General features: G+C 43.7%; 1 protein-coding gene across 2 annotated transcripts in view; it reads left to right on the top strand.

Moving 5' to 3' along the window:
* SLC4A1 (solute carrier family 4 member 1 (Diego blood group)) overlaps nucleotides 1-22,262 on the top strand; it is a 57,197-nt gene that overhangs the window by 8,520 nt on the left and 26,415 nt on the right. For both annotated transcript variants that reach the window (XM_054992298.1, XM_054992297.1), the window contains exons 4-10: nucleotides 12,080-12,165; nucleotides 13,182-13,359; nucleotides 14,718-14,853; nucleotides 16,349-16,493; nucleotides 17,413-17,494; nucleotides 19,802-19,986; nucleotides 21,170-21,374. In XM_054992298.1, the coding sequence (XP_054848273.1) occupies nucleotides 12,080-12,165; nucleotides 13,182-13,359; nucleotides 14,718-14,853; nucleotides 16,349-16,493; nucleotides 17,413-17,494; nucleotides 19,802-19,986; nucleotides 21,170-21,374 (1,017 nt within the window). The remainder of the gene's footprint in view (nucleotides 1-12,079; nucleotides 12,166-13,181; nucleotides 13,360-14,717; nucleotides 14,854-16,348; nucleotides 16,494-17,412; nucleotides 17,495-19,801; nucleotides 19,987-21,169; nucleotides 21,375-22,262) is intronic.

The following is a 22,262-nucleotide window of genomic DNA, read 5'->3' as shown; positions in this document are numbered from 1 at the left end:
ATTCAACCTATGTTCCATCATTTCATGCCTGAAAAGAGGGCAGGGCTGGTTCTCTAGCCAAACCACCAAAGCGACTGCTTGGGGCAGCGGACTGACCAGGGAGCTGTTATACCACAGCCACCAGTGCCCAGCCACCAGCAACATGGAAGGCAGTGGGCATCCCCTCCCACCATCTACTGGGTCAAGGAGTCTTGACCTGAAGTTGGCTAGCAGAGGTGTGGGCCAAGGAGGGGATGGGGCTACAACATATTTGAGGGAGGAAGACCCTCTCATGTCCTTTTAGCTCAGTTCTCAAGCAGTGTTTCTTTTCCACATTCTGTGCTCATTTACTCTGCTATGGTTTGTTTTGAACTAGCATCTGAAGCAGGCCCTGTTAGTATATTGATTATAACAGGCTATAGCTTCCTTTTCATGCATTTATTTATTTGCATCCTTTATACCCCCACCCTTCTCCCCAAAGTCGCTTACATTGTTCTTCTTTCCTCCATTTTAAAATAATAAACAAATAAATAAATTTTATCCTCACCACAACCTGGCCTGTGAGATAGGTTAAGCTGAAAGTGTATGTCTGGCCTCAAGTCATACGGCAAGTGTCTGTGGCAGAGTGGAGGGTTGAATATGGGTCTCTCAGATCCTGGTCTGACACTCTAACCATGACACCATGCTGGCTTTAAAGTAGATTCGTTTTTTAAAGGAATCTGTTATTATAATCAATTTACTGGCACAGCCTGTTTCAGATTCTAGTCTCACACAATTACAGAGTAAATGTTTTTTAACAGAATGCCTGAATCTACTTTTGCTGCAGCTGCATTTATTAAGGGAATAGCTGCAAACATAGTTAACAATATCTGGGATCTGAATTAGCAGTTCTGGCAGGAGGGAAAGGAAGCAGTGTATTAACTTAGCCAACAACTTAGGTCAGGTCACGTCATTTCAAAGCAAAAAGGTGTTGTGCTAGAAAAAAAGAACTGAACATCATACATTTACTGTTCAAAATGAACCGCTCTTGCTCTCTCCAGGTAGATGGACCTGGTAGTAATAATATGCTTCTGTTTGTAAGAAAGAACCAATACACATTCACTTTAAAAATAAAACCAGGGATCAGTACCTGGATACATGTGGGGTTTAAATGGTGCATTCAGCCATGCATACTTTGAATGTAATCTAAGAATTATTCAGTACATGTGTACATTGAGAATCACATTTACATGGAGTAAGTATTGTGCATGCGTTCACAATAATGAGTGTGCAGGGCTAAACTTTTCCATTGATTTGGTGCTTAGACTTGTCTTCTGTTTAGCTGTCCCATTACTGACAACAGTTTTCCTAGGGATCTATGTGGACATTATCCAGCCTGTTTTTCCTGTTTACCACCAGTGAGAGTGGTTCACCTCCACTCTGATTGGCTTTTATTCTATTAATGGGGGTCTTATTTTCATTTGTGGTTGGCATAGTAATCTCACACACCTATCTCTTTGATTGCTGGGCCTTTGAAACTCCATTCCGTCCCGCCCTCCTTTTCTTTGTTCTCATATCTGCCTGAAGATAAAATACCAAGGATTTGTGCATTTGATGAAATGGGTTTATGTCACAATGGAATGGTTTGTTTTTAAGGTACCACAAGACTTTGTTTTGGGCTGCAACAGATTAGGGCAGCTATCCTTGTAGAATCTGTCACAATAAAAGTTGTAACACACTACGTGACTAAAATGCAGTCTCAAATAAGCGTCCTATAAAATGCCAGAGTATCATAGAGTTGAACAGATTGCTGGAGACCTTTAAGGAGGCTCTATCAGGGCTCCACTTAATATTTTCATTTGGGCAGAATGAATGAATCAGGATACAAAACTCTGTTTTAACACCAAGATGCTTCCTGTCTGCCTTTCTTGGAATTGGAGAGGAATGTGTGGGGCTAGAATCCTATCTGGTGATGGAGGAGAGTGCCCTCAAGTCATAGCTGACTTATGACGACCCCTGGTGGGGTTTTCATGGCAAGAGACTAACAGAGGTGGTTTTCCATTGTCTGCCTCTGCAACCCCGGTCTTTGTTGGAGGTCTCCCGTCAATTACTAACCAAGGCCGACCCATCTTAGTTTCTGAGATCTGACAAGATCAGGCTCACTTGGGCTATCCAGGTCAGGGCGAGATCCTATCTGGCCCTCTCCTTTTCTCCTGTGAAGAGAGAGAGAGGGATGAAGGGATGGGGTGGCCCATTAATACATTGGTTCCCTACAGGACTTACAGAATCTATAGTTTTTTTCAGGGATTTTTTTCTGGGAAGAGAGGTGGTGGAACTCAGTGGGTTGCCCTTGGAGAAAATGGTCACATGGCTGGTGGCCCTGCCCCCTGATCTCCAGACAGAGGGGAGTTGAGATTGCCCTCTGCACGGAGGGCAATCTCAACTCCCCTCTGTCTGGAGATCAGGGGGCAGGGCCACCAGCCATGTGACCATTTTCAAGAGGTTCCGGAACTCCGTTCCCCCGCATTCCCCCTGAAAAAAAGCCCTGGTTTTTTTCAAGAGAGTGCAAGTGTGTGTGTGTGTGTGTGTGTGTGTGTGTGTGTGTGTGTGTGTGTGTGTGTTCTTTGCAGGAAGCAGAGGCTAATCTCGGGAGGGAATGGATTCCTCCCCACTGAAAATACTATTAGATTGTGGTCATGGAGACTCCCAAGTTCTTACTTTTCAGGATGGCCAACATTGCTTAATGGGTAGAAAAAACCTTAGGGGCAATCTTAGAATTAAAACGGGAGTGTCAATTGATACAGAGTCTTATAGCGCTTAGCTAAAGAACCCCTTTTGCTGTGAACAGAGGTTGTGTGCTGGAACATGTGAAATAACAGTGATACGAATCTACTGCAGGAACCAAAGTTTGCACGTGACTGTCTCTTTCTATGACTCTTGTTTCAAGCCTGATTCTGGAGATGGCCCTTTCTGAAATTGGGGTGCAGCTAGGTAATTTGAAGCCCTCATTACATTTTCCTCATGTCTGCCCTGAGTCCCTTTGATCACACTACTTTGTAACTTCTGTTCCTGGAACATAATTCCCAGGTGTATGTGGGCCCAATTTGAACTGGGGCTGTGTAGCACAGGAGTAGTCAGTGTTGCCAGCCTACAGGTGGAGATCTCCTGGAATTACAACTGATTTCCAGATGACACAAGTCAGTTCCTTTGGGGAAAATGCTCCTTTGGAGGGTGCTTTATAGCATTATGTTCTGCTAAGGTTCCTCCTTGAACCTTGCTCTCCCCAGGAATTTCTCAACCTGGAACTGGCAACCCTATGGGAAGTGGAAGCTTAACCCACCCACCCCATGCCATTTTCCTGACCTAAAATGACCTAAGGAACTGTTCATTGCCTCTTTGAGGAAACTTGTGTGTACTGTTGGCTACCTGTTTCCTCAACAGGGCTGCTGCTATTATTATTATTATTATTATTATTATTATTATTATTATTTGCTTACATCATTTACAGTCCACCTTTCTCCCTGATTACACAATCAGCAACAATGCAGTAAGAACGGCATAAAACAAACCAATAGCAAATAAAACTGGCTTCCAAAATTAGGAAACCATGTGCTAAAAATGATATAATACATACAGTATACCACAGTAATACATACAAACAACATAAGAGAGCTGGATCACACAATACTCCTGGATCAGTTTCTGATTTGCCAGTTGATCATTTTGTAGCCTGAGAAGCAAATATCAACCCAGAAGGAACTCTGCCTTGCCAATAAGTTTCTATTCCTTATGTCTGTGGCAGAAGCCGGCTGATAGAATCTCAAAAGTCAGAGAGAGGCTGGAGGACTTCTGCACAGGAGCAGTTACAGAATGGTTAACTGGTAGGTTAGAAACTGCTCCAGCCCACTCAAAGAGAGTTTGTATCCCAATACTGGACCTCCAGAATGGTCTATGCAATGTTGTTGCCAAAATATTCTAAACTGCTTGAAAACTTGATGGAATAACTGTTTGGGTTCCCTGATCATTTCATGTCAGGGGAAGGCTTCCTCTGCTAGTGGATCCAGTCCATAGGATCTGACCCACTGTTTTTGAAACTAAGAAGTTATATGCCAATTTGAAAATATTGCAGGATCTAGCCACTGCAATGGGTTGGATCCAGACTGAATTGGCAGTTTGTAGCCATTTTCCTTTCCCACTGAAGACCTCCCATCTCCAGTCATTTCTTAGATTCGCTTTCCTTGGAGAAGTATTTCATGGAGATCAGTGGGCTGCAGAGGAAGGGGGCACATCTATTCTGCCACTGGAAAATTTAGTCTGGATCCAATCCAGTACACCTAGTTCCAGTTCAGGGTGCTGAAAACTCTAGGGGTCCTCCCACCCACCCACAACTCCTTCTCATCCCTGAACTTTCAATATACCAGGTCACCACTTGCCACAGTGGGTATCTATCCGCCGTTCTTTATCGCCTGGGCACCGGGGAACATATGACCTGAGTAAGAGGAGAAGGATGCTGGAGAGGGTGCCCCCAGGGAAAACAGGACTCTATCAGAGGAGCAAGGACATTAGACCAAGTGAGTGCATGTGGGGGCATCCTGAGCATAACAGTGGTCTAGGAAAGTTATGTGGCGTCTGAGTTATGAATCAAGATACTCCTGGTTCAAATCTTCCCTCTGCTATAACTCATTTAAGTGGCCTTTAGCAAGCTATTCTGCTTCTCATCCACATTGGGATAAAATTAGGTTTGCCAACCTCCCATGGATCTGGGAATCTCCCGAAACTGCAACTGATCTCCATCTGACAGAAATCAGTTCTCCTGGAGAAAATGGCTGCTTTGAAGGGTGGACTCTACGGCATTATAACTTGCTGAGGTCCTTCCTTTCCCCAAACCCCATTATTCCTTAACTTCACTCCCAAATATCCAGGAATTTCCCAACCTGGAGTTGGCAACCAAGGTCAAACAATAGCCTGATTGTCATAGGATAAATATTTGTAAACATTTTACTTAATTTTATTATTGTGGTATCTTCAGAAATTAACCATTTGTAAGTTGTAGGTAAAGAAATGAGAAGGCAACAAACCTAACAGAATATATGAAAGAGTGTATTAAACTGGTCAGAATTTTGCTCTAAGGTAGTTCAAATGCTTTGCTAAAAATTCTGCAAACTGTATGAATCATTCATACAGTTGAATGTATGAATGATTGTATGAATCATTCATTCATGGGGGGTGCACAGAGTTAGTGTTCCCAGGAATCTGGATCAGTTCTCTTCTTCAGCTTTGAGAGCAATCCTAAGCAGATCTGCTTAGAAGTAAGACCCATTTTATTCAATGGGATTTACTCCCAGGAACGTGTTTTAGGACTGCAGCCTTCATCAGGATTTCTAATATGCTCTCAAACCTATCATTCCGGCCATATGGGCTAGAAATCTGCATTTTTAAACATGAGAAGCAAACTTACCTTGCACACATTTAAGAAAGAGGGTACAGATTTGAGGAGGGGAGTGGAAGGGAGGGTTACAGACCTTTCCTTGACTGGCATTTCTCTGCTGCAAATTAACCTTCACCCGATTGCTTTTGATCCCACAGCATTTCAAAAGTATAAAACTCACCCATCTGGAATCCCACATGTAGAAAATCAGTTTGGAACTGAGCAGGGGTAATTTGGAGAGCAAAATTGGTTGGTAGAAAAAGCTTAAACATTCTCTTTCCCCCATTCAATCTGCAAAATCACAGCTACCCAAGACTGGTTTTCATTGTTTAAAAATTTCTATTATAGCTTCCTTATATCTGTTTGGCAGGAAAATGCAGCTTGAACACATGATGTGAATGTCCTGTGACTGTGTCTTCTGCACTGCAATCCATTGAAGTCAATGGGTTTAGAAGGGTGTAACTCTTCTTAAGATGACACTACTAGTTACTTTTTCTTCAAAGAAGCTCTGGAGATGTCTGTATTTTCCACCAGTTTTGAAGGGGGAATGGATAGACCAGGGAAAGGGTGCAGCTGAAAAGTACTACCCCACTCCACACTCCATGCTGATCTTCTTATCAAATAAGGAGGGTTCCCTCATCGCTTTGAAGTAGAGTCAGGAGTTACTGTCTCCCACCTCACATTTGTTTTAGCCCTCAGAATTCTGAATTCTGCAGCTTCTATCAAATCGTACATTTTCCTATTATGATTGGGAAATACCCGTATCTCTAGGTACTGTGCCTTGGGAAACAAACACAGCATGAGACCAACCCAGAGGCAATCCTTGTTCAATAGATGCTCTAGCCAAGGTCAAAATCCAAGAGGCGATTATGCTTAGGCACTCAGTGAAGACACAGGCACGCTGCACATAGCAAAACTGCAGGGCGCACTTTCTGACAGTGGCTGAGGCATCAGTTTCTGTCTCTCACCCTGTGGAAGCTGGCCCACGTTTCGTGGCAGCCACTTTAGTTCTTGATCACTGAAAGCTTTCCAAGCAGCTTCCCTTATCAGGCAATCTGTCATGAATGAAGCTGTTTGTTTTCAGCGTCTCCTTGAACTGTATGTTATTGATAATAAATAAAGCTTTTGTTTGAAGTGAAGACACAAGCCGCTTGGAGCTGAACTTTTTCTGCCCAACACCGGTTAAAAGCTGTTCTTTTATGTAATTGGTGTGAAAGGAAAGTGAGGGAGAGGAAGATGGAGTTGTGAAGGGTCATTTCATACAACTGCCTATAGAAAGTCACTTCAGTGAAAGAAACCCTATGACTCCTCTGTGGCACTGTCGGTGTTCATAGATAAATATGAGCCAATTTAGTTTTTTTCCAGAAATGTTTGTCAGTAAGAGACAACAGAGGGAGGATGGGGGCAATTATGGGTAAAAGATTAGATAGGAGCAAATATGGACACACAGTGGGGGTGATGTGGTGAAAGTGCTGGACTAGGACTGGGGAAACCTGAGTTCAAATCCCTGCTCAGTTGTGAAAGTTTCTTAGGTGACCTTAAGCTGGCAACCATAACAGATACACAAAGTTAGGTTTCCATTTAGTGTAAGGACTAAGGGGGTGTGTGAAGTAAAGGCTGCACAGAACAGGTAAATTTGAAGAGAGATAGATGGCACCGTGCAGGAAGGAGTTCCACAAGTCGTTTCAAGGGAGCAAGAGAGAGGAGGGTCGGAGGGTGGAAGACCATGGATATAGGGATGTATAGTAGGAGATAAGGGCAGGCAAGCAGGTTGGGGCAGGCAAGCAGGTTGGGGCAGGCCTTTGAAGATAAGAGCAAAAGGATTCCATTGGATGTGGAAGGAGGCAGGAAATCGGTGAAGGGTTTGAGGAGGGGCCCAACTGGGACAAAGATCTCTTTATTATGAAATCTTATGTTTCTGTCTTGTTTCTTGCCTGTGTAGCTTTGTGACACTATCCCCTTTTTTAGTCATGTGTGGCATAGAGGAGGATGAAGGAGGGAGGGGCTCTTCACTTTACATACATAGACATATAATTTGGCCCCCAAGATAATTGTTTCTGTGCTAAAAAAAAGCTGGATTCTGAAGTAATTGAGTAACAGTGCAATCCTAAGAAGAGTTACTCCAGTCTAAGCCCATTGAAATCAATGGGCTTAGAATGGAGTAATTCTGCTTAGGATTGCACTGTAAAAGTGTAACATAGTTTTTTGCTTTGAATAATTTATCCTGCCTCTGTAAGTCACAGAAGAGGAAAAGAGCCACACAGAGCAATGAAGTCACAGCTGTAGCCACAGAGTGAACAGAGGGAAGGTGGCTTCTGAGGACATTCCCTAAAAGCTCAGCTTTTATTTAAAATTGTTAAGTATTGTAAAGCGAAAAGATGTTCTGTCCAGTTGCTCAGTAAGAACTGAGAGTTCTCCCACCTTCTGGTGTTCTTTACCAAGGAATGCAAAGCCACTGGGCTGACAATCATGGGACATTTATAATTTAAATGTTAAATTAGATTTTAATTAATTAATATTTAATACAGATAAATCACTTCAAAACAAATTAGACTACCTGTGATTAGTTTCCGACCACCCTGCTTTGATTTAGCTCCTTCACTACAAATTTGCTTGCTTCAACAAACCTTATAGCTTTGCCCCCTGACTACGGGAAATGCTGCTCAGTTCTCTTCTGACACTGCTGTTCCCAGGTTTCTGAGATGTCTTATTTATTTCATTTATTGTTGACTGCAACATTTCAGACCTGCCTTAACTTGCTTTAACAGAGAAATAATGATGAGACTTGGCTGTTTAATAAACTCTGCTTTTGTAACAGATTTCTTTGCTTTCAACAGTAAAATTTCAGAACTGTGCCATCTCTATGATTTACAGTGCAATCCTATGTAGAATTGCTCCAGCCTCCATCCTGTTTAAATCAGAGAGTTTATACTAGAGTAACTGTGCATAGGATTGTCTGTCAAATGTAATAAAACCCATGAGGCAATTTACACATCAACAAATAGGACATGATTTGAGAATACAGTCCCCAAACATCGCCCCCCAAATCATGTCCCGTTTGTTGATATTCCCTCCAAAATCATGGAGCATACCTTCCTTCCTCAGCTTCTTACCTTATCCTCCACTAATCTTGTTATCTTCTGTGCTTCTGGCTCCTCTTGCGAGCAGGAGCAAATATCTGAAGCAAAAATCTGCCTGAAAAACCCGCATTTTAAAAATTGCCTGCATCTTGAAAAACCAGCAATGTGCAGATAAAGGTAATCTGTACCACTGTGAGCTATGGGAGTTTCAAAGAAGTCAAATGTGGGAAGCTAAAGGGTCATACTTGCTGATATTGATCCAAATAATTACAGGCATTGCAAGAGCCCACTATTTGCCTGGAGCTCTGTTCAAATACAATAAATACACCAGCCTTGGTCTTAACAGTTAACCTGAGATGTGAGTCCTTGGTAAGTCACCAACCCTTCCCACCTAAAGTTAATTACCTGGAAGCCTAAGGGGTTGGCCCCCTCCCTAAGATAGGAGCCCAAGGGCCTTATATTTACTGTCAGCACAGTTTAGAGTGCTTTTGAATTTACCATGAACACAAAAACCACTTATGACAGGAATGTGAGGGTGGGGTCATGGTGTACTGTTCTCTCTGCCAAAGGGGGGTTTATAGAGCCCAAACCCCATGAGCTGTTTTGCTGTGGATGTTGGATCCAGGACCTTGCCTGCTTTCAGGGTAAGTGGGGCGTGGGGCAGAGCGCAACAACAGATGGCGTCTTCATTAGAGTCACAGAGGAATGTAGACGGGATTTCAAACTTTAAAAAAAAGAATGTACAACTGAAAAAGAGTGCAAGGCTGTGTGTGAAGGGTAGCCAACAATTTTCCAGAGTCTGGAACAGGGGGAACTGTCTGTCGTTCCTGGAATTTCTAGCGTAAGAAGCTTCAGGCCACAAGTCCGTCTAGATGTGCTGTTTTCTGGGAGCTGATCTTCGTGTGCGCTCTCTGCACCTGCTGAGGGTGGGATGGGGGCTTCCGTCTGTGCTTCTGCCAGGGAAGAGAGCTACAGAGCTGGACTGCGGCATACATTGAAAGTGGGGTTACATTTTGGAGGGTGCCTCCAAATTGCTGTGGTGCTTAAGCACAACTGGGACGTTTGTCACAAATATCCCATGCCACAGAGTGCAGTGCAGCTCCAGAGAGAAGCAAGAAATAAATTTGGTAAAGGTAACTCTGAGTGCCATGGGAAGATTTTATTTCCAGATGAAACATCAACATGTCTTTTGTTGTTAGCAGTTTGAACCTCAAAATCAGACTTCTAATGGGCTATGTCTTATTTTAACAATACACTTCCCTGAGATTTGTGGAAATCCCTTAAATGAAAAAGAACTCTGAGTTGGAGCAGGAAGAGATAGACTTGCACTCTGATATAATTTCCCTTACAATAACTCGGTGAGCAGAATTTATTGAAGGCACAGAACGTGTCTGGTGACTGTGTGGACTGATCTGTAGGGGAGCAGGGAGCTTTAAATGAGGTTTGCCAATGAAAAGTTGTAAGGCACAGGTGCGCAGTAAGAAAGGGGCAAGCTGGGGGTGGATATAGCTGAAGTGCTGACTGAGCAAACTAATGGAGAAGTATACAGAAATATAATCTTTTATCTGTTAAAATGCAATGGTAATGAGAAGAAATGCTAGCTGACCTTGTGCTTATTCTAAGAGATGGATTTTTAAAGCTGCCCTAGTTTTTAGAGATTCAAGTCATTAAGTGCCCTTTACAAAACTAAGATGCTTGCCCACATCTGAAATGAAAGAGGGCTGTAAAGTTCAGAGGCGAAGAGGAGCTGCAAATCATGAACTCTGCAGCACAAATACCTCCTCGCTCACAAACCTGTTGCATGGCTTTCTGATTTGCAGGATTTGCATCCGGTAGCACCTTAAACAAGATTTTCAGAGTGTCAGCTTTCAAGAGTTACCTGGTGCCTCCCTGAAACTCTTCTTGGTCTCTAACAGTCTCTCTACACAAGACATCTTACACGAGTAGGATCAAGTGAAAGATCTTATACTTGTTCTCCCATTGTGGGTACACATGCTCCGCTAGGGAGACAGAGTACACTTGAATATAAGACCACGCAGAAAGTAAGTCACTTGAGCATCCCCATGTAAGATGTCTTGTGTAGAGAGACTTTAAAGTGCTACCCACTAGAGTCAAATCCTGCTGTTCTACTGCAGACCAACATGGCTACCCACCTAAAACTTCCTTAGGCTTGCAGGGTGTTGCAAGGATTACTGATATGAAATGCTTTGAGCACTATATGGGTGCTCTAAGACAATGTGAAGTGCTGTTATTATGATTCTGTTGCTCATGTTCTTTGAACTTGGGACATTCTGCACAGCACTAGGTCATTCCCCCGCCCCTGAGTCCTTATCCCATTATCGTGACAACCTTCCCCAGACCAAACTCTACTATTTCAGAGATAGCAGAATTTGGGAACCTCTTAGATTTATTACATTATTTACCCTGTAAAGGCTGCATAGAAGAAGGGGCCCGTACAGTTCCTATTCTTCCATGTAGTTTGAAGCAAATTAAACATATGAAATAGAAACTGTCAGCGTTTTAAGGTAGCAGCATAGAACAGTGTCAGCAGAGTCTAGGTCACTAGGTGTTTTCTGCATCCATAAAATTACATGGAAAAGGGCAATTCCTGTTGTCCCTCCTGATCACATTGACCCAGAAACCTGGGGCAGGAATTCAATATATTTTCTCCAAACAACATGGTGCCTCTGGAATTCTTCAGCTTGGGAAGTTTTTATTTTTTTATTTATTTTATTTATTTATAGTCCATCTTTCTCACTGAGACCCAAGGCAGATTACACAGTGCAAGTCAATAAGATCAACCACTAGGATGTTCAGTGAACAAATACAGTATCATCAATAGTGAGAATATTCAGTGAACAATTACAATAGGGTATGGGCTGCAGAAATTTGAAACGGACGTAAATGAGTTATAGTGACTACTTGTTTCTCCACCCCCCCCCCCCGGGACAACTTGCAAGCCCTTTAGAAAAAGGATGATTGAGTAAAAGTGGATGGCACCGTCTGTGTCTGGCAGTGAAATTGCAAAGAACATATCTCACACAACAAGGATATACACAGAGAAAACTTTTGCCATGCACTTGAGGCATATCTGGGCCAACAGAAGAGGAACAGAGTCCAGAATACTACCGTGTTGATTAACCATCAATGTACTGCTGAATTTACAGGGAGAGAAACTGAATTCAGATCCCTCACTCAGGGCCAAACTACAAGTGATGAATGACACAGGTTGGACACTTGTCAGCTTCCCTCAAGTTTTGATGGGAAATGTAGGCAGCTTGGCAGAATGTTGGACAAGTGACGGTTGAAAAGTCAATTGGACAGCAGTAAGAGAGCTAAGCTGCAAGACCAGGATGCCTACATTTCTCGTCAAAACTTGAGGGAAGCTGACAAGTGTCCAACCTGTGTCATTCGTCACTTGTAGCTTGGCCCTCAGATAACAACACTCCCTGGGTGAACTTTGACAAGCCACTCTCTCCACAAAGCCTAACTCACAGGGTTGTTGTGTGCAGATGATAAGATTACCTCAAACTTGTTGCATTTTGTTCCTTGGAGGAAAGTGGGACGACACTACAGTAATGAACTCATATGGACTCCTTTTTCTTCTTGGCAGGCGGTTCCTCAGAGGAGGAGGTGCTGCAGGCACCAAGGAGTGTGGGAGCTGCCCAAGTATCCACCTCCCACTTGAAGGCTCATGAGGTAAGTTACCAAAGCCTGGAGAGGTTTGAGTTTGACTTGGTTGGATCCAATGAGTCTGCAAAAAGAGTTAGCAGAACTGGCAGATACCCATCTGCCCACCATGCACAGACCACCTGACAATGCATGGTTTGCATCTCTTCCAGAGTTACAATGCTTTGTTTAGTTGGGAGCTGGGAACAAATTTCCTCTGTATGTGGTTGTAGTTGTCACCAAAGTGAGCTTTTACACAGCTACTGCATGATTCTTATTTTATTCAGTTTATTTAAAACATTTCTTGGAAGCTTGAAGCACTTTGCAACACTTACTTTAAAAATCTGTGAAACTGAATAAAATATCATAAACACAAATAAAACCTCAAAGCAATAAAAGCTCAAAAACCCCAGCTTCCCCCTTCCTCTTCCACCGGCTCACCCAATGTTTTCTTTTAAAAGATGGTTCTACGTACGCTATAGGAAGTGCACTCTGAATGTTCTGTTGTTCCAGGCAGGGCCACCACCATTAATGCCCAGGATCTGGCCATTCTAACTTCATGTATTGATGATGGCATGAAACATCCATTTTGTATTCATCTGCCCTTGCCATTTGATTGTTAAGAGGAAGGAGCAACATGTCAGCTGACACCATGATTCCCACCCCAACATTTCTGTCCATGCTCGCTTCACAGCTATAAGAACTTAGGCAAAGTCAACCTGTTTGGCATAGAATTTGGGCTCCCTTGGTGCCGGATGTTTTCCCGCAGAAGATACACACACGAGTAGGGATACCTTCTGCATCCTTTGCACATCCCAGGTTGCAGTATTGGTGGTTCCCTCTTCAGAGGCAACCTCCTTTGCTGCTTTTCTTCCTGCCAGGGTTTTTAACAGTGGCACAGCAGGCAGGAATTCAACAGGCGATGCTACCCCATCACCTCTCCATGCTGGGAGCAGATTTGACTGTTCAGATTCATACCTGTTTGTCAAAGCCAAATGAAACCCTTACGTGTCACCTATGCTAATAGGCCTTTGCTACCTCCCCAGGCATATGTGGAACTTCATGAACTGGTCATGGACAAGAATAGTGAACTGCGCTGGATGGAAGCTTCTCACTGGATCAAGCTGGAAGAGGACTTTGAAGAGATGGGGCACTGGGGGAGGCCTCACCTCTCATACCTGAATTTCCAAAGCCTTATGGAAGTGCGTAGGGCTTTTACCAAAGGTGCATAAAGGATTGTGAGCTTTTTGTATCTTGCTTCAACATCAAGGTATCATGCACAGACAATAATTTTTATAGGAGTAGCAAGAATGCTTCCTGCCCTTTGGAACTTTCATTGTCCAAACCCTCATCTTGCACAAGTCCCACGCTAATTCTCCTTACCAAGGTTACTTTCACACCAGACTCAAATCTCTGTGATTCAAATTTTATTTAAAATCCAGATTGTCCTTGGCAGCCTGTAGACTTTCAGTATTTTCCCCTAAGATTACTAGTGAGCTATTAATCTTCCTCTGTTGCTAATGTACACTTAGTTAGAAGGTACCAGGCACATGGTGGTGGAACAAGCCCTCAAGTCAGAGTTATGGCGACCTCTGGTGGAGTTTACATGACAAGAGACTAACAGAGGTGGTGGGCCACTGCCTGCCCCTGCAACCCTGGTCTTCTTCGGGGTCTCCCATCCAATTACTAACCAAGGCTGACTCTGCTTAGCTTCTGATATCTGATGAGATCAGGCTCACCTGAGCTATCCAGGTCAGGGCACCAGGTACATACATGGCACTTTGATCTGAAACCAAAGGGATAATATGAAAAGGTATGGAGGAAGACTAAATGAACTGTGACTGGTGGATGCTTATATTTTTATTGTCTGAACAAGGGAGGGCCAACTGCCATTCCACTGGCCATATCTAGCCCTCATACAAAACAATTTTCTTATGTAAAATCATAGATATTTGCTTGAGGGGAGTAGGAGGTCAATCTTGGTGGCAAAATACACTTCTTCCCCTGGGCAAATGGCTGGAAAAAAGTTAATTCTCGTGAATACAACATGTATATTTTTGTATTTGTTACATGATGATAGAGTTTTATTACTATGTTGGCCTTCCTTCGAATCAGTTTGAAGGTGTTTTCCTGCCCCACCCCTCCTACCCCCGGCACCATTTCTCTAGAAAAAGTTTATGAGAATGACGATTTTTTAAACAGGTGACTGTAGGTGAGCCTAGTTGGGAAAAATCCATAGTTTCCAACCTATACTGTAGCACAAACAGCCTCAAATGTCCTAAATACTGTATGGAAATGTCCTTGGTATTGATTGTACTAATCTCACACTATGTAATCCTCCTTAAGTCTCAGTGAGAAAGGCAGACTATAAATGACACAAACAAACAAAAACAAACAGTTTCTGGCTCCTCTGCAAGAAAAGTGTAACAACTGTGTTTATTATACATACAAAACAAACCACACCCAAGTTTACCTGGAAAAGCTCCTAACAACTTTCCTTTACACACTGTAAATGCTAGTAGGTGGCTCCTCTGGGTTGCCAGATGTTCATCCCAGATGCTGCTTTCTTCTTGCCCTTCTAGGAACTGTTCTTCTAGATCTACCAGAGAGGAGTCTAGCTGGAATTGCCAATCAGATGTTGGACCGCATGATTGATGAAGGGCAGCTCAAACCACAAGACCGAGAGGCTGTTTTAAGAACCCTCCTACTTCAACACAGGTATCGGTGTCAGGTACCAATCTAATAATCTGATGTGTCTCCAGTTGGACATCTGGGGACTGGAAGCCATCTCAAATCTGTGCTGGGTCATACAAACTGCACACATCAAGCTAGGTGGGGATTGCATACAGGAAGGAATTCAGTAGGAGGATGAGGAACAGGGAAAGAGGAAAGGATATGAAGCAAGATGAGGAAAGTCGGGCCAGGCAATTTAGGATTGATAAAGGCCATTTCCACACACATTGAATAATGCACTTTCAATGCACTTTAGCAATCCTTTGGAAGTGGATTTTTTTTGTTCCACACATGGAAAAGCAGTTCCAAATGTTCACTAAAGAGTATTGAAAGTGAATTATCCAACATGTGTGGAAGCAGCCAATGCCCTGGCTTGCTTTGTTGAGCTGTCCGAGAGAATGTGTAGCACCGGGCCTGAACTGACTTGGGAAATCTTATGGAAGGGGCCTACATGTTTTGGCTGAATGTGGTAGCCATCAGTCAATTTATATAAGGGTATAGGGCAGACTCATCCTTGTATCAAGCAAAAGCTAGAAAATGTGACAGAGAAGTGGGAGGCAGAATGTGCTCCCTTCAGAAGTGCACATGCTTTGCTAAAAAAAGAACCACAATAAGACCTGTTAAAAATAACTTCAGTATTATTCAAGGAAAAAAGATAACTGGGGAATCGTTCAGTAGTTAACCATCAAGAAAATGTAAAGATATCAGAAATGTACGTATTTTCAGTCATTTAAGAAAAGTTTTGGTTATTTTTATTGCTAGATGGAGAATATTAAGGGGGGGGGATGTCACCCTTAGTGATGAGAGAAAATTTTGAAATGAACCCAGTTTCTCTGAAAGCTGTGTGGGCATCCATAGTGAACAGTGACATGCAGGGCTTTTTTTCAGCGGGAACGTGGTGGAACGGAGTTCCGGAACCTCTTGAAAGTGGTCACATGGCTGGTGGCCCCGCCCCCTGATCTCCAGACAGAGGCAATCTAAACTCCCCTCTGTCTGGAGATCAGGGGGCGGGGCCACCAGCCATGTGACCATTTTCTCCGAGGGCAACCAACTGAGTTCCACCACTTCTTTTCCCAGAAAAAAAGCCCTGGTGACATGCATCCATTTTCAGAAGAGGGGGTGGCAATTTCTACTAATTCTTCCCTCCTTCTTTGCCTCCTATACTGTTCCATAAGATCATTTACTCCCCTCTGTCCAGAACAAAAGTTTGGGGAGACTTAGTGGGCTGTGATGGGATGGGGAATTTCACTCTACAAAGTTTGGGGTACCCTCAGATACACGCAAATGACTTCAGATTTCTCTGACAGCTTTGCTTTTATTATTCTGTGAATTAAACTGGCACTGAAGAATTCATTAATGATAATTACTTGCAAGCTGCATTCTTGATCTGAGGTCTTAGCCATTACATCTTTTTTCTCTCCTGCTTTTTGTGTCTTTCTTCATCCCATATTCTGCCCCCTCCTGCCAAACACTGACGCAGTCACCCTGACGAGTCTGCTTCACTAGGCACCCTTTCTTCTGGAAAGTTGCAACAGACCGACAGCAAAGATGCAGACACAACCCAGCCGCTTTTGAAAGAGCATCACTCCATTGAGATGAAGGCCCTTTCCCCCAGCTCGGAGCAGGTAAAGCAGCATTGAATAGATGGTCATAGGATCCACCCTGGTTATTCTGTACCTTCGACAAAGCGCAACTTTCACTCCAGTCTGGTTCTAACATACAGTAGCACAGGCTTTGAATTGTGCCACGTTAACGTAAACAATGACATAACATAAACAATGAATAACATAAGCAATGACAAGAATTTCATGCACATAAATTATATCATGCAACATAATAGATCCTGGTGGGATAGTTTTGTACTTCTACTGAGTATCAGCGAGAGATACTGCAATAAAATCATTTCTGAAAATACTTGGAGCTGCAATTAAATTTTCAGATGCCATGGTGACCTAGCACCTGGAATTTTCCAAGCCCTGTAGTGTGGCATTGTTTTAATTATTTTAGTTATCAACTATAGAGAGAAATGTCCGTTTATCAGTGGGTCTCAAACCCTGGAGTGCGTCCCTGAGACCTTTGGACATTTTTCTCCAGGCAGGATGAGGAGAAGGCCTTGTTTGTAGAGTATAGGCAGAGCACCTCTGGGCCTGCTCAGAGGCCTCTACAAATTTGGAGTGCCAATCCCGTGCCAGTAACCTGTTCTGTGGAGGAATATGCAGAGATGTTGCTCACAAGTTATGTGCTGCAGCTGCATTAGAGCTTATGTAGGTTGGGGCACGAATCCCAACATAGAACAGGATGCTTCTGATTTTCCTAAAACAAAGCCCTGGAAAACATCATATGTGCACAGACCAGCTCTGAAGCAGTGAGGTGCTATCACCGCCCACAAATTCAGTGCAGACCAACAAGGAACATTCCCCTCCACCCTCCCATCTCATAAATATTTTTAAAAGGCATAATTTCTTGGAATCCCTATTCTGAAATTAACATAAAAGCACAAGTTGTGGAATTAACTTGGGAGATAACCTTCTGTTATTGCTGCAGGAACAGCCAGGAAGTCATGGTTTTAAGAAGCAGCTTTTAGAGAAGATCGCACCTGATTCAGAAGCCACGTTGGTCCTTGTTGGTAAGCATGTTGCCATGTGTGAAAGTCCCGTTGCAGGAAGGCTGGAGAGAGGCCACAAATCAATGTCAACAGACCTCCACTGCATGAAGGTGGTCCAAGGTTCACTGTTGCTAGGGCTGGCAAAGACCCTTGAATGAGACCAATAGGTAGTAGACGTAATAGCTAAACGAGATCATCACATTTAGAATTCCATATGCTAATGATAAGCCATAAAGATGGGTTGTAGCTATTATGTCTTGGCAGTAGACTTCCCAGAGTCAAGAAACAAGATACTGCACTAGATGGACATTTTGTGCGATAGGGTTGCCAACCTCCAGGTGAGGCCTGGAGATCTCCCAGAACTACAACTGATCTCCAGACTACAAGCATAAATGGCTGCTTTGGAGGGTGGACTTTGTGGCATCCCATCCCTGCTGAGCTCTGTTCCCCTCCCCAAACTCTGTCCCTCCAAGACTCCACGCCCAAATCTTAAGACTTTTTGCAACTATATGTTGGCAACATGGGAGGGGACAATGCCACACAATAACCTTTTTGTGGAGGTTTCAGTTCTGCTTGTACCTTTTCACATTAAGGTACACGTGGAAAGGTACAAGCAGCTTCATCCCATGAAGCTCCAGGCAGGGTGGGGAGAAGGCCCTGTTTGTAGAGTATAGACAGAGCACCTCTGGGCCTGCTCAGAGGCCTCTACAAATCTGTGTGTGAGTTTGGGAAAATACAAAGGCCATATGGAGTACATGATTACCCATCGCACAGAATTAAAAAAGGACTGGACTGATAACTCCATGGAGAGAGAAATTAGAGGTTTTTTGCAAACCTCTATTGCAATTTGGAACCAAAAGAGAGAGTGGTTTATGTAGCCATATTGCAGGGTATGAGGGAACTGGGGAAAGATAGGGGCTTACGGTGATGCTTAATGGAGTCCCATGAATACTGCAGGTTGGAGACAGGGCTGGTTCTTCATTCAAGCCACCCAAGGATCTGTTTAGGGCAGAACAGTCCTGTCATTCTGCAGTTGCTTGCCTCCAACCTAGTTAGTGGCACAGGAGGGGACTGGCATCAACCCCTGAACATTGGTAGCCAGCTCCCTTGGCTGCAAGGTTGCCAACCTCCCAATGATTCCTGCCTATAGCTGCCAATCACCAGCTGATCAGGCAGGCTGGTGAAATGGACCTGACATTTTTGGTGTGACCTGGAAGCGACAGTGTCGCACAAAGGCTGATTCTTCAACAGTCGGCCCAAAATATAGCAAAAAAAGCTGTGTTTGGGGCTGATGGCCCTCATGTGACACCATCACTTCCAGATCATGCCAGAAGTCACATTGCTGACGGCCATGGACATATATGCATGTACAGTGAGAAGAGAAGTAAATACCCATCACTCCCCTACCTGTTACCGGTTGCTAGGGAGGACCTGGCACCCTAGCCTGAGATCTCCAGATTACAGAGATGAATTCTACTGGAGAAAATACCTGATTTGGTAGATGAACTTTATGACATTTGACCCCACTGAGAGCTTTCCCCTCCTCAAACCTCAGCCTCCCCAGGGTCCAACGCCGAACGTCCAGGAATTTTCCAACCTGTGGTTGGCAACCGTAAACCAGAGAGACCAAGCTTGTGATGGAATAAAATCTTGTTAGTGTCCAGGTGCCACAAGACTCCAGTTTACTTTTGTCTTAACAGACACAGCTACCCTTCTGGCAGCAAATAACACATAATTGGAGACCTTTTAATATTGCCCCAAATCTGTTACCTTGCTCTGCCTTCTGATACAGTGGCTGGGCCCAGGCTAATAGAGGATATGCTTCCTTTCTGTTTGGGAACATGCTAATTGGGGGGGGGGGGCGTTCTCCTGACTCCTGCCACCTCAGGCATTTAAACAGAGGATGCCCTATTTGATCCTGGAAGAAATGCTGCTTGACTTTTCTGTAGCGTTGCCAACAGGCCTGGAGAAAAATGTTCTGTCCTTTTAATACAGACTTAATGTGAGAAAATGGGCAGCTGAAGCTTTTCATGGCTTGGAGGTGAATAATATCAACTGGCAAATCCCATGAAGCCTTCATTAATGGGAGAGGATTTGTTTTCTCCAGGCAGCTGGTAACCTACTTTTCTAGCAGGCTTATTAAAACTCAATTGCAAACTGGGCTCACTTTGCTATCTTCCTTTTTCTTCCCTCTTTCCCATGCTGCTCCTCTGCCTCTCCTCACATCTCTCCTCTTCTTGTCCATGCTCTGCATCTCCCCCCCTCCTCTCTCTCTCCTTGTGCCAAGGCCCTTAAATGATGCCCCGTCCTCATCCGTCCTCCCTCCAGGCTGTGCCACTCTTCTGGACCGCCCCACTCTGGCTTTCGTACGTTTGAAGGATGCTGTGCAACTGGACCCCATCTTGGAGGTCTCAGTGCCTGTCAGGTTCCTTTTTGTGGTTTTGGGACCCGATCCCCACTATACCACCTATCATGAGATTGGAAGAGCCATCGCAACCATGATGTCTGAAAGGGTAAGCTGAATTCTTCTTAGTCTCATTTTGCCCAAGGGAGCCATAGAATCACTTTCTTTGAAAGCACCAAAGAAGGGATTGGCAGGGTACCATTCCCAATCATGTGTGGGCTAGGTGGGTATTGGGTAGGGTTCATCTTGTGGTTTCTGAGGTGAGACAGGCATGAGTCTTACAACCCTCTTGTAAGGTAGGCCAGTAATATTATCTCTAAGCTGGCACCCTGCAAGGAATTATGGAAGAAGGGGTGATTTGGACATTTACAACACACACAGACTCTCTTTCCAAGGATTCTATAAGCTCTTAGGAAAGGGAGTAAGTCAGTTTCCCATCTCTTTCTGTCCTTTGTTATATTATTATTCGAATTGTCCGAAACACAATCAACAATAAACAGAGATCACATGTTTTTATTGAATGGCCTTACTAAGCTGATACAAGTTTACGCCGAAGACCTAATTATCAATCAAATATCGGTGTAATATGTACGCTGTTCCAAGTAGCGCCGTCTTTTGCAGTTCTGTAGGTATTATCAGTTTTTCCATATGAATTGCAAAGTTTTTCGAGATGGTTCCAAATGCCCTGATGACAATGGGGACTACTGTTGCATTCTTCTTCCATAGTCGGGTGGTTTCTATTGCCAGATCTCTATATTTAATCATTTTTTCTTGTTCTTTTTCTTCAACTCTGGCATCTCCAGGAATTGCAATGTCAATTATCCAGACTTTTCGATTTTAAAACAATGTTATTTCAATCCGTCCGACTAAACAGATCTCCAGTGGCCAATCAAAAGCCTTACTGGTCAAGACCCCCACGTGGCCCCACCCGCTTTCTAAAAACACTTGGTGGGCACCAAGAAGGGTGTCCACAAGCACCCTGGTGTCCACAGGCATTTATGTTGGGGACCCCCAATTTAAGACATCGTGGCTAAGACTACATTGTTTATGTTATCACATTGAATACTTTTTGCTTTGTTTCAAATTGAAATCCTCATCCTACATTGATATCTTATGCTACCAATTGCATTGACTTACACTATGTAAACTGCCTCAAGTCTCAATGGGAAAGGCAGAAAATAGATAAAAATCAGTTTCATGGTCTATTAACACTTGAAAATTGCAAGCAAAGAGCACATCCACCCTAGAAGGTGCCTCTCCCCTAAAACAACTTTGCTATCTGTCCTGGCTAGGTGTTCCGCCGTGACTGTTACTTGGCTGAGGGACGGCAAGAGCTGGTGAAGGGTGTGGAGGAGTTCCTGGACTGTTGCATTGTCATTCCACCTTGTGAAATTGCAACTGAACACCTCTTCAAAACATTGTTACCAATACAGAAGGACCTTCTTCGGAAGAGATACCTACCATCGGAAAAGAAGCCAGAACTCTTAAAGGAGCTAGGTATGGTTCAGCGTGGGAGGATTGCTTAGCTTCTGCCAGAAGTTTGGCCTGCTCCTACCAGGCTTCAAGGACAGAAAGGCTGCCATAGCAAACTTTGGAAAAAAAGAGAGGTGGCAGGTCTGAGGCCAACCTAGAAGCCACTGCTCCTGGCCCTGACCTTCAAGTCTAATTCCAAAGGCTTAGGAATGTCTTGTGCTCAGCCAGGAGTAAGATAAAGCATAATAAAAATGCATATTTTGTGATGCTGCAATTATTCCAGGCAATTGTAGACATTGGTCTTGGGTAGGGAATTCAGCATTGTGACTGCTATTGGCTGAGGAATTTAGAGTGATGGCTGAGGTCACTGACCTCTGCATTTTGTTATGCCTGTAAGAAGTTCCTGGACTTGCTCTAACAATGTTACAACTGTCAGAATATGCCTTGGCCTGTCCTCATTTCAGGACTCCTCGGAAAAGGACGAGCCAGGGCAGGTATTGGCAGCCATGGTGGATGAAGCTTCAGTGCCCTGCTGTGATGTACTAAAAAGATAGGATGTGCAAAATAAGCAAATATATTTGTTTAGTTTGAATAATTTATATCAAGCTTGCAGTTTCACTAATCTTGGCACAGAATTTTCTTTTTAACACGAACAGGACTGTGCCAACTGCCTCCTGAAGAAAAAAAAGTCCTGTCCCTTTAACAGAAGGTTAATTGGGTGTTATTTACCAGGTGCTGTTATTTTCTTCCACAACAACAACATTCAATTTAGTTATTGCCCTTCAGGACAATTTAACGTCCACTCAGAGTGGTTTACAAAGTATCTCCACAACAACAAACACCCTGTGAGGTGGGTGGAACTGAGACAGCTTTAGAAGACCTGTGACTGACCCAAGGTCACCCAGCTGTCTT

Source organism: Eublepharis macularius, chromosome 12 (genome assembly GCF_028583425.1).
Source record: "Eublepharis macularius isolate TG4126 chromosome 12, MPM_Emac_v1.0, whole genome shotgun sequence".
Lineage (NCBI taxonomy): Eukaryota > Metazoa > Chordata > Lepidosauria > Squamata > Eublepharidae > Eublepharis > Eublepharis macularius.
Note: the sequence above shows the minus strand (reverse complement) of the source record. Positions and strands in the feature narration are given on the sequence as shown.